Here is a 12,517-nt window from a genome sequence, read left to right on the forward strand (position 1 = left end):
AGCAATTCATCTCGTATGCCGTCTTCTGCAAAAAAAAAAAAAAAAAAAAAAAAGAGGGACGAAATGTGATTCTTCAAGTCCTAATGCTGTTTCTATTACTGGCTAGTTATGTTTTAAAAAGCACAGAAACTGAGAACTTGAATCCAGGTGGACCACGGCATATGTAGCACTCCATTTGCTTCAGCTATGCTGACACCCATGCAGGGAGATAATCTATCAAGTTACTGATAAGCAGAGAATCAATGCCAACACACAACTCCTGAACATTTCTATTCTATCATGTTGGGGTAAGTATTTCCCAAAGATGTATATGTGCATAGTTTATCTCATAGCATGCAATGGCCCTTATTTCTGTTCTGCCAAATAAAGAGAAACGCTTCTGACTATAATTGTGATTGCTTTAGCTCCCAAACTACAAATTTTCTGGGCATTTCTTCTTCTTGTTTCCTGACAGGTCTAGCCACCATCAAATAAATTCTGCACGTTTTTCAAAGTCTTAGCAATAGTCTCAATTTACAAATGACTTGTGCCTTGGCCAGAATGCAAGATGAAAAGTTAAAACTCACAATAAAATAATGGCAAGGACTTGTAAATGATTGCTAAGTCTAGAACAATATTAAAATGGGTCTCAACTTCTAAAAAGCATAGAGTGATGTTTGGAAGGTATATTAAAATGAATGCACAAGGGATCTAGTATGAGTCCATGGACCTGGATCTGATAAGGATGCTTGATACCTAGTCCTACTTACTAGCTGTGTGGTTGGGCATAGATTTCTAATTGGTAAAGTAATACCTTATTTAATGACAATGTGTCACATGGTACCTCGAGTTAAAAAAAAAAAAAAAGTCCTTGGTTTTGTTAGTTTCCTTTCTTACAGAAAGGTTGCAAACTCAGAGATACCTACATACCTCCACAGTCGTAACAATAGTCAGGCTCCAAAACCATTTCTGTTGCTTGATGGACAGAGTAGAACTGCCCCATAGTCTCCAAGGCTGGACAGTTTGCCACATCTTTTTCATGCAGCGTCTGGTGGGTTAGTACCGCCAACCTTTCTGTGAATAGCTGATTGCTTGAGCACTGTGTCACCAGGGTTCCTTCAGAAAGGCTCAGCACGTATAAAATAATAGGACCATAGTGAGTTTCAGGAGCTCTGGTAGTATAGTGGTTACAAGTCAGACTGCTAACCTCAAGATCAGCAATTCAAAACTACCAGCCATTCTGCAGGAGAAAGGTGCAGCTTTCTGTTCCTGTACAGACTGACAGTCTCGGAAAGTCTATACAGGGATGCTGTGAGTTGGAAGTGACTCCATAGCACATCACCATCACTATCGTCACCATAATGAGTTTACCACATTATCTGAGAATATTCTGCTCTGCTAGATAGATGAAGCTCTTAAGAAAAGTTAAGCAAGACAGTAAATCAACTATCTTATGAGATATAGGCAAATCTCATAGAATGTGGCAGAATAGATGGCAAGTAAGCAAGTGGTTTGTGAGACACAGAATTCATAATAAAGGCAGCAAACTGTCAACTATGAAACATATTCAAACATAGAATAAAAATATGGTAAAACAGGCTATTGCTTAGAGAATAAAAACAAAGAGATAAGCCCCCTCTAGACTGATAACTGTATAACCCATCAACAACTACCAACAGGTAACAATGTGCACCACACAGACCTGCCTGAAACCTGCAGATAAAGTATAGCTGTTAGGCCAGCAAAGGAGAGACATAGTGGCTGATCAGACACAGCTATACCTGCTCCCTTTCATGCTGCTCAAACCTCAGCTCTGATCCTTTCACAGCATCCTCAGGGCAAAGGGATGAGGTGGCAGAGAGAGCCAGCACATGTGAAAACTGGGAACTCAGGTCCCTCGACCTACTTCCCCACTTCCAGTGAGCCAACTTGCACTGCCTTCACCCTTTGTTTCTCTGCATGTGTGTTTAGAGTCATTTAAGAAACTGCGAGATCAGAGACTTAGTTTGGCCTGAGAGTTTCTCTGTTACATACCCCTTGGGATGGTTGGCCTGACAGTACACACGGAGGCTACCACTTCATCAGGGGATTTCAAATCTTACAGCGGATACTGACTGAGGGAGTAACTACCGCTCAGTTCGAGTCCCATACTGCCATGCAGGAACACAGTCCAGCTTCCACATCTCTGATTTTTCACAAGATTTGGAAAACCTGAACCTCTATGTCAGATCTTCTATTTTTAATTAAAAAATATAACACATCTTTTGCCTGCCAACTTGCTCCTGCTGCTATAAGCTGAAGCTTTTCCATACCTATTCTTCAGATGCTGTTCCAATAGCCCTGTCACATGGCCCTTCAGTTGCAATAGTGAGATTCCTAGTTAACTGCCAATCGCACATCATCACATGTTACCTGCAGAGGTCGCTCCTGTCAGCGAGGGCACAGCAGATCTGACACCAATCAGTGCTAAGCATCTTCCCAGTTCTGGGGCCAGAATGACTAAAATTAGAAGGGAGGGGTCATATATCATATCTACACTTACATCATTGAAAAGACACTGACTGCTACTAATTGGGGTGGTGGTGGTGTGCCAGCGAGTTGGTTCTGACTCACAGTGACCCTGTACAGCAGTACTGGTATGGTTCTGTAGGATAAACAGTGGAGTTCTAACTGCAAGGTCAGTGGTTCAAACTCACCAGCCACTCATAAGTGAGGGTAACTTTGAGTTGGAAGTGACTCACTGGCACTTAACACCATAGGGTTTGATGTTGTTGTTAAGTGCTCCATTGAGTCGGTTCCAACTCACATTGACCCTGTGTAGGGTTTCTAAGGAGCAGCAGAGTTTACAAAGGCTTACAAGGGTTTGTTGTCGTTGTTATATGCCAGCAACCCTGTACAGGGTTTATGAGGCTGTAAATCTTTACGGGAGCAGAAAGCCTCATCTTTCTCCCACGGAACAGCTGGTAATTTTGAACTGCTGACTGAGATTAGCAGCCCGATTCGTAACCACTACACTACCAGAGCTCCTTTATAAGGGCTTACAAGGGTGTAAATCTTTATGGAAGTAGAAAGCTTCATTTTTCTCCCATGGAGCTGCTGATGAATCCAAAGTGCTGAACTTCTCATTAGAAGCCCAACACAAACACTACTATGTTACCAGGACTCCTGACTAACTGGGAGTATTGTTGTTTAGAGCTATCGAGTCAGTTCTGACTCACAGCAATCCTGTATAGCAGGGGTGGGGAATCTTTTTACTGTCAAATTTATAAAATCATTCATAGGTTATACAATTGAAAATCAGCCTGCTATATCTGGTCAAACATTTAATTAACTCACCCCTAATGTGATGCCTGGTGTGACACTGTGGGTTAATGTGCTGGACTATAAAGTCGGTTTGAACTACAAGGTTGGTGGTTCAAACTCACCAACTACTCCTCAGAAACCCTACACATACTTCTGGCCCAGACGGCTTCACTGGTGAGTTCTACCAAACATTCTGGAAAGAGCTGTCACCATTTCTACTCAAATTATTCAAGAATACAGAAGAGGATGGAAAACTTCCTAATACTTTTTATGAAGCAAGCATAATTTTCATACCAAAACCAGATAAGGACATCACTAAGAAAGAAAACTACAGACCGTATCCCTCATGAACATAGATAGGCACAAAAAATAATCAACAAAATCCTAGCCAACAGAATCCAGCACCAGATCAAAAAAATAATACATCATGACCAAGTGGGTTTCATAAAAGGGATGCAAAGATGGTTCAACATTAGAAAAACAATCAGTGTAATCCACCATATAAATAAGAAAAAGGAAAAGAACCACATGAGCATATAGATTGATGCAGAAAAGGCATTTGACAAAATCCAACATCCATTCCTGATAAAAACACTCAACAAAGTAGGAATTGAAGGGAAATTCCTCAATATAATCAAGAGCATACAAACCAACAGCCTACATCACTCTCAATGGAGAGAAACTGAAAGCCTTCCCTCTGAGAATGGGAACCAGACAAGGATGCCCTTTGTCACCACTCCTTTTCAATATTGTTTTGGAACTATTAGCCAGAGCTATATGGCAAGATAGGGAGAGTAAAGGTATTCAAATTGGCAAACAGAAAGTAAAACTCTATTTGCAGATGATATGATCCTATACATAGAAAACCCCAAAGAATCAGTAAAAAAGCTACTAGACATCATTGGAAAATTCAGCAAAGTGGCACGTATAAGATCAACCTACAAAAATCAATTAGATTCCTCTATAGTAACAGACAGCACTGAAAAAGACATTAGGAAAGCAATACCATTTACAATAGCTGCTCAAAGGATGAAATATTTAGGAATAAATGTAACAAGAGAAACAAAGGACCTATACAAAGAGAATAACAAAACACTATAACAAGAAACCACAAGAGACTTATAAAAGTGGAAGAACATACCATGTTCCTGGATAGGAAGATTCAACATCGTGAAATTGTCAATACTATCCAAAGCAATTTACACATATAATGCAATCCCAATCCAGATTCCAGCAACATTCTTCAAAGAGATGGAAAAGATAATTACAAACTTTATATGGAAAGGAAGGAGACCCAGGATAAGCAGAGCACTGCTCAAGAAGCCTCTCACTCACCGATTTCGAAATCTACTACATGGCTACAGTGGTCAAAACAGCCTGGTACTGGTACAATGAAAGATACATTGATCTATGGAACAGAATCTAGAATCCAAAAATTAACCCATCCACACACAGCCACCTGATTTTCAACAAAGTGCCTAGGTATGATACATGGGGAGGAGATAATCTCTTTAACAGATGGTGCTGACAGATCTGGAAAGCGATGTGCAAAAGACTGAAACAAGACCTTTACCTTATGCCCTATACAAAAACCAACTCAGCAAGACACTGTAAAATTCATGAAGATCTCAGTCCCTAATATCTTCCAGGAACTACAGTCAATTGGCCCAGAGAGTTGAAGAAAAGATGGGAAGCATGAAGCAATAGAAAGCATACTTGATTGAGAATAAGGAGAGGAGCAGTGTGAAGAGGCAAGAACAACCCAGGATCGACCAAAGCCTGCACGTAGTCGCATCTCTGCGTCCAGTGCCTGCGCCCCGCAGCAGAAGCCACCATGTCCCAGAGAAAGGCTGAAAGAGATGCTAAGGGAGATAAAGCCAAGGTGAAGGATGAACCTCAGAGGAGATCCAGAAGGTTATTTACTAAACCTGCTCCTCCAAAGCCAGAACCTAAGCCTAAAAAGGCCCCTGCAAAGAAGGGAGAGAAGGTACCCAAAGGGAAAAAGGGGGAAACTGATGCTGGCAAGGATGGAAATAACCCTGCAGAAAATGAAGATGCCAAAACAGACCAGGCACAGAAGGCTGAAGGTGCTGGCGATGCCAAGTGAAGTGTGTGCATTTTTGATAACTGTGGACTTCTGGTGACTGTACAGTTTGAAATACTATTTTTTATCAAGTTTTATAAAAATGTAGAATTTTGTTTTACTTTTTTTTTAAGCAATGTTGTTAGCACACAAAACACTTCATTGTTTTTGCGGAAAGGGGCAAATGTCACTAATACAGTGTCTCCAAAGCTGGACTGATGTGGAAGCAAACACCTTTCCCATCTAGTTTTGAAAGACTCCCTCTTGGTTCCCAGGAGGAGGGATTCCCTGACATTAACATACATTAGCCACCTTGGCACACAAATGCTGTGTGGTGTGGGAAAAGCACAATTTGTTTTTACAGCTTCATAGCCTCTTTGCCCTCTCTGCCTTCAGCATTAACTTGACTCCCATAAACCCAGAGACCTGTTGGGACCTGACCTCAGAGAACTGGATATTCATGTGTCAGGGAACCTGCACTTTCCAGTGGTGTCATCTCAGAGCACCCCTCAAAAGAGCAGCGGTTCCTTTGTTGAGATTGTGGGTCTTCAGATTGGTCATTCTGCCTTTTTCATTTCATTTTCTGAAAGTCAGGGTTGGCTTGTGAAAAGTTGTTAAACAACATGCTAAATGTGAAATGTCAACCCTCACTCCAAACTTTCCCTGTTCAGACCATCAGATGAAGACTTCATTGGGTTTAGTAGTGGCTTTCTGATTTCGGTAGTCCATCGAAGAAGGGAGTTTGAAAGTTGTTGTGTACTGTTAACATGTCCTGCCTGAATCCCATTGTTTATGAAAAGTATCTTTAATAAAGCTGGATACAGTTTGGCTTGGAAAAAAAAAAAAAAAAGACCATTATGAGAAGGATGAAAAACAAAAATACAATTACTTTTTTTAAAGCAGCAATAATTTTTCTAAAACGTAAGGTTCAATAGTATAAAATACCTGTGTACCTTAATATTATTCCTTCAAAAATGGCCTACAACTAACCAGAAAATAGTTTCCTTTCAAAATAATAATTTTTGCTTTAAGATTTTTAAGTTTACTTGCACACCAACAGAAGAATTTAGCAATAGACAAATAAAATTCCCTAACTGTAGCTATTTCTTCTAGGAAACGTTGCCAATACTTGAAATTTGCAAAGGATGGATGGAGGAAATTGGAATATCTAATTTTCAAATTAAGAATTTGAGAAAGAACAAATAACCAAAATCCCACAAGACCCACAAAAAGATAAAACTGTATGTTAAATGTCATTAAGGAGATTCCAAAGTAAAGTCTCCTTCATTTTTTAAACCTTTAATTTTTAATTATTGTTAATAAGAAACATGGATCCAGTGCCTGACAACCATTACCAACTGCTGTGAGAGGGATCACATTAGAAGGTCCCAGATACAGTGAGAGAAAATGTCATACAAACCTCAAAATTTTTAAATAAAGTCTAGGCTTAATGGTCATAAAGAGAACGGAGGAACCCAAGACCATTGGCCTTGACCACTCTTCAGGTCTGGAATGGAACTCACCCTTGTGGCCCAATTTTAAACGAAGCAGAAGATAGGTATATAGAAGGGGAGACAACAACACTAGGCATGCTAACCATGGAATGGCTAACCACTCAAGAGGACACAATTCAGAAGGATTGGGAAGAAGGGTGGAATGGAAATAGGAACCACAAGGAGGAAGTGGGATAACTGTGTTATATGGAGGGGATCGCAATCATTGGGATGAAATAAGGTGTATGATTTGTTGAATGTAAAACTGATGATCTGTTTTTTAAGCCTTTATTCAATTCACAATAAAAATGTCGCACACACACAAAACGAAACATGTATCCAGCATTTAGTGTGGCAGGCACTATTCCAAGTGTTTCACATACACAAATGTGCACAGCTTTTGGGTAACCCAGTAGGTGGGTTTTATTAACCCCATTTTATCCAAGGGGCACAGCAAGGTGGTGTGACTGGGTGAGGTTACCTGGAGGGGACCAGCCAGGACATCAGTGTACTCAGTACATTCTAATAGCTCCTTTGACTGAAGTGAGGACATTTTTAAGTTTTTTGTCAGGTTGTGTTTCTAGTTGCAGGCCCTGATACTTCTGTGATTGGATATCCCCTTGAGTACAGAGGCACACTTATATGTGAATGCATCAGTAGGTCCTTCCTAAGTGGAGAAAGAGGAACTCTCCCCCTTTAGGAAACTAAGAGTCCATTTTTGGTGCTAGTGATTATAGTACTTGTGATTGAATACAAAAGGAAGCGAAACAATGACGTCCTTTCAGAACTTTGCTTTGATAAATTCAAAGAAAGTAGAACTCTTTGGATTTGGGTTTTATGTATTTTAAAGTGAAAGCCTAGATCGCGAAAGGCACCATATGGTTTTCTGTATTTGGTTTTTCTAACTTAACCTTTACACAGCACAGTCGTTAACAATTTTTACCAGATCTTTATATCATCTGCACTATCATTTGCTTGCAATTTTTATGTAAATTGACTTAGCTAAAAATAAATTAAATATCTTTGTTGTTGTTGTTGTTAAGTGTCTTTGAGTAAGTTCAAACTCACAGCATCCCTGGTGGGTTTCTGAGGGGCAGCTGGTGGGTTTGAACATCCAACCTTGTGGTTCACACAGTCCAGTGCTGATCCTACAGTGCCACACCAGCAGTCCAAATATCTTCTTTAGCCATGTCTGAAATTTCTATCTGTGTAATCATAATTGTATGTAATCATCAATTATATTTAAGAGTTGTATTTTACTAGAACATTCTATTAGAATATGCACATATACCAACCAAAGTCACTGAATGCCTTCTATTGCAGAGAGTTCCACATGTTGGAGAATTCAGAGCTGGTGAAAGCCTATCTTTTACTGTCCAGTTCAGCAATGAGAAAATAATACAAAAAAACCCTCAGAAATTATTTTTTTCATACGTGTATATATCTTTAGAAGGAACTCCGGTGGCACAATGGTTAAGTGCTCAGCGGGTAATCAAAAGGTCAGAGGTTCAAATCCACCAGCTGCTCTGTGGGAGAAAGCAGTAGCAATAATTCCTATAAAGATGGCACCCTAGGAAACCTATGGGACAGTTCTACTCGGTTAAGTATCATCTATGTGAGCTGGAATTGACTTCAGGGCAATGGGTTTGGCTTTTCATTTTATAAACCATCACATTCATTATGGCATCACACCAGGACTCCAGGTAATAGGTTTGTTGTTGTTAATTATTAGGTTAGCCCATTGGAAAGTACTAGACCAAAGACATAGTTTTAATAAGAAACCAAAGATTCTGGCCAATACATTAAATACAACACCCAAGCACCCAAGCACCCAAGGATCAATGTCCAATGTTCTCAACACAAACCTGAAATACAAATTAATGACCAGATTAATAAAAAAAAGAAAGAAAGAAAGAAACTTAACTACATGGAGCTAAAAATCTAGAAAGCTGGTTAATTACAAAAGAAGTTGATTGTACTATTTCTCCAAGAAGACTGAAAAATGGTGAATTGCCTGCAGAGAAAAATTACCCAGAGTCAAACTGGTACCCGAGGCACATGCAATTTGGGAGGTGAAGGCAGACAGGTTTCAGGCTCCTTCCCTTCCACGTGAGACAATCTCTGAACAATTGACTTATGAGGGAAGAAGAAATCTGGAAATCACTGGTGTCACTCAATCTCTTCATTTTGCCAATGAGGAAACAGAGACTCCGAGAAGTTAAAAATCTTAGACTCGCTCACCAAACTGCTACAGAACCAGAGTCTATAAAACTCAGCATCTATATTCCCAATCTGGTGTTGACCTGAAATAAAACCACTGCCGAGAATACCTTTGTGCATTAATATATTGGTGATGCTGGTAGGCTTCATTACATCAATGGTCTCACCTCTACTTCAACACAAAGAGGTCTGACTGATAACTAGTTCCTTGAGAAGGGGAGGGTAGCTAGCAGCATTTAATGAAGTGTATGAGTCAACGGAAATAAATTAGAAATAAAGATGAAGTCATTAGTTTGGAAAGTATGATGTAAGGAAATCAGCACATCTCTTCCTGTAAAACTGTATAAATCAAATAATGCTTCAAACAGATTAGGCTAACTTCCTAATTAATAATAATAGAAACAATAACAACATTACCAGTAATAATTTAACAGCAATCATTTATTGTTTATTATATACTAGCCAATGGACTCAGCACTTCCTATGCATTGATACCCCTGAGATGTAAATATTTTTATTCCCATTTCACAGATAAGACAATTGAGTTTAAGGCAAGGGGTAGAGTGGCCAACAGTTCTGCTGTGCACTGGAAGTTCTATGCCCTGGGAAACCCTTTGATGTTATTGTTAAGTGCTGTCAAGTTAGTTCCAAATCACAGCCACCCTGAATAGGGTTTCCAAGCAGTTTCTGGTGGGTTTGAATCACCACCCTTCTGGTTAGCAGTCCAGTGCCTACCCTACAGCACCACCCCAGGACTTCAAATAATGATTAAACAAACCAGGATAGTTGGTTGGTCAATCAATGGGGTTATAGGGTTAAGTGGTAGGAACTGTGTAACTATTCAACCACCAAAATCATTTATGGAATAACTTCCTCTGTATTGTACAGTCTAGTTTCACATACTGAATTTAAAGAAGGGTGTAACTAATATCTTATATAACAAGGTATTCAAATGTAGTTTCATCTCTTTTGACAAAAAAAAAAGAAAAGAAAGAAAGAAAGAGAAAGCATTGCATAAAATCAAACATCTATTCCTCCAGAAAGGAAGAGAAGGCACCCTTACCTTGACTTCAAACTCGAAGTGCTCATCCTTTCCTTGTCCGCAGAGAACATAGCGTGGAATACTAATTTTAATTGGGTCCTTCATGTCATATGGATTTGCTCCCAAAGAGCGAGAAATCATCCGCTATCAAAGGCACATCAGATAGGGAGAACAAAGAGAAACCAAGATCACTCCACTGAAAATACTCTGACTGGGTAGGAGGGAGAAAATGCGTTTCAAGTAGAGAAAAGAACATCAAACCTGTAGAGTTTATTTAGAAAAATGATGGTTTCCTTTGAAAGAAAAATGCTAAGCCTCTCATAACAAAAGACCATTCTTTAGTTATACCATTCCAAAAAGCCAGGGCAAAAGCACTTCAAAATGTTGTCTGGCTTTGAAGTTCCTTTCAATTTATAAGAACAAGTGAAAAAAAGGATAGATTATATATCCTGACTTTTAAAAAATCAGTGTAAACCAGATTTCTTTTTGAAAAATCTTGACCATCTGACAAACTTCTTTCTTCTTCACTCAGATTGTTGTGCATAAAACTGCAAATGCTGGAGATTTTATTCAAATTTACTTCATTTTGAGTTTATGTGAATTTTATAAGTGAGTATAATATGAAAAGCTCTTTACATCACAATTAAAATAAATCCCAAGTACATTCTCTAGGTATCATTTGATTAATAATCAAGTTGGTCTGACAAATATTTATGATTTGAATGGTAGGAAGCCAGAGGAGTTTGAAAAAGGCATTATGAAAAAAATTAATCTTCAAAATGTGGGTTCTTGAACATGAACAAGAGAAAAATCTAAACAATTCTTATAATTTACACTAACCTGGGGCATTACAAAACATAAGAAAATGTTTATGGAGTAACAGCAGTAACAAGTAATAAAAATTAATAATTACAGCTAGCCTGTATAGAATACTTACTATATACCAAGAACTGTGCTCAGAGTTTATATGCAGTATTCCATTTGAACTTCCTAAGTCCCCAATGAGGCACTAACCATTATTAACCCTATTAATCAGATGAGAGGCCAAGATTGAGAGTTGAAGTAACTTGACTGAGACAAGTAGTAGAGCCAGGGTTTGGACTCAGACTAATCTAGAGCCCACTTATCATTGTCATAAAATTTCAAAGTAATTTCATCTGAGACAAATAGCACTAACAAACACATGAAACACAGACAGAATTTAAGATGAGGGAAGCTTCACAGTTAGCAGCGAAACCCACTCATCATTTAACTAAAAAGAAAACAAGGCCAATGAGCCCTCTTTCTCCCAGGCAGAAAGGGACTTGTATCCTTGGATCCTCAGCCAGGTTTATCATGGACGGCCCATGTATAAGGGAAACCTCAGATTTCTGGATGACATAAAGGCTCAGACTTTGGGTGGGATTACTGCTTTCAATCTAGTTGAGTCATGACATGATATCATGAGTCTCTTAAAACATCTTAATTCCTCTGCTCCCCCGATAGCTAGTCATCCAAGGTCATTAATTGTTATATTGCGATGGTACAATTATTTTGCTGTTCTTGGGTGTCAAAAGCCATGTGGAAATTCTTCTTAAAATGAGGGCTTCTTAATATGTGCATTATTTAAAGATCTTCAATTTACTGAAAGTTCATTTTCAAATTTCATTAAATGTAGACATTTGCCTGACATATAGAATACATTCATCTATTTAAATGTGGAAAGACACTGAAATAATTTTATGGCCCTACTTTTTTCAAGGAGTCCTGACATGGTATTAGAGGATAAGCACTGTATTGCTAACGGTAAAGTCGGTGCTTCAAACTTACCAGCAGTTCCTATTCAGGGATGCTATGAGTCTGAAGTCACTCGAAGGCACTTAACACCATCAGCAGTGGCAACAACTTATTTTCAAAGAATGCATTCAATGTTAAGGAATGTCTGACAACACATGCCATGCAACTCTGTAGGTTTAGTCATGTAATTCTTGTGATTAATATCTATGTTCTTCATGTAGGAACACATTTTCTATTTTATATATGATACAATTCTTAGCGAATCAATTTGTTGCAGTGTGTGTGTATATGAGAAAGGTTTCTAAAATTTCATGGAAAAATTCCATTATCTTATAATTCCATTTTTCTAAGAACTTTCAGAAGCCTCCTCATATGTGTGTGGGAGTTGTGAGTACGGATCATGTTACAGCTAGAGACAGCCTCAGCAACAGGGGAATGTTACTTCACAGATTTCAAGTATCTATTAGCAACTGATAATGCTAATTAAAAGGAGCTCTGGTAGCGTAGTGGTTACGAATCGGGCTGCGAACCTAAAGGTCAGCGGTTCGAAACTACCAGCCGCTCCGCAGGAGAAAGATGAGGCTTTCTACTCCCGTAAGGATTTACACCCTCGGAAACCCT

At 38.9% G+C, this 12,517-nt stretch overlaps 1 protein-coding gene across 2 annotated transcripts in view; it reads right to left on the reverse strand.

Moving 5' to 3' along the window:
- Nucleotides 1-12,517, reverse strand: part of KIF16B (kinesin family member 16B) — a 396,905-nt gene that overhangs the window by 104,415 nt on the left and 279,973 nt on the right. For both annotated transcript variants that reach the window (XM_006860622.1, XM_006860623.1), the window contains one exon: nucleotides 10,142-10,264. In XM_006860622.1, coding sequence (XP_006860684.1) covers nucleotides 10,142-10,264 — 123 coding nt within the window. The remainder of the gene's footprint in view (nucleotides 1-10,141; nucleotides 10,265-12,517) is intronic.

Source organism: Chrysochloris asiatica, unplaced genomic scaffold, assembly GCF_000296735.1.
Source record: "Chrysochloris asiatica unplaced genomic scaffold, ChrAsi1.0 scaffold00039, whole genome shotgun sequence".
NCBI classification, from domain to species: Eukaryota; Metazoa; Chordata; class Mammalia; order Afrosoricida; family Chrysochloridae; genus Chrysochloris; species Chrysochloris asiatica.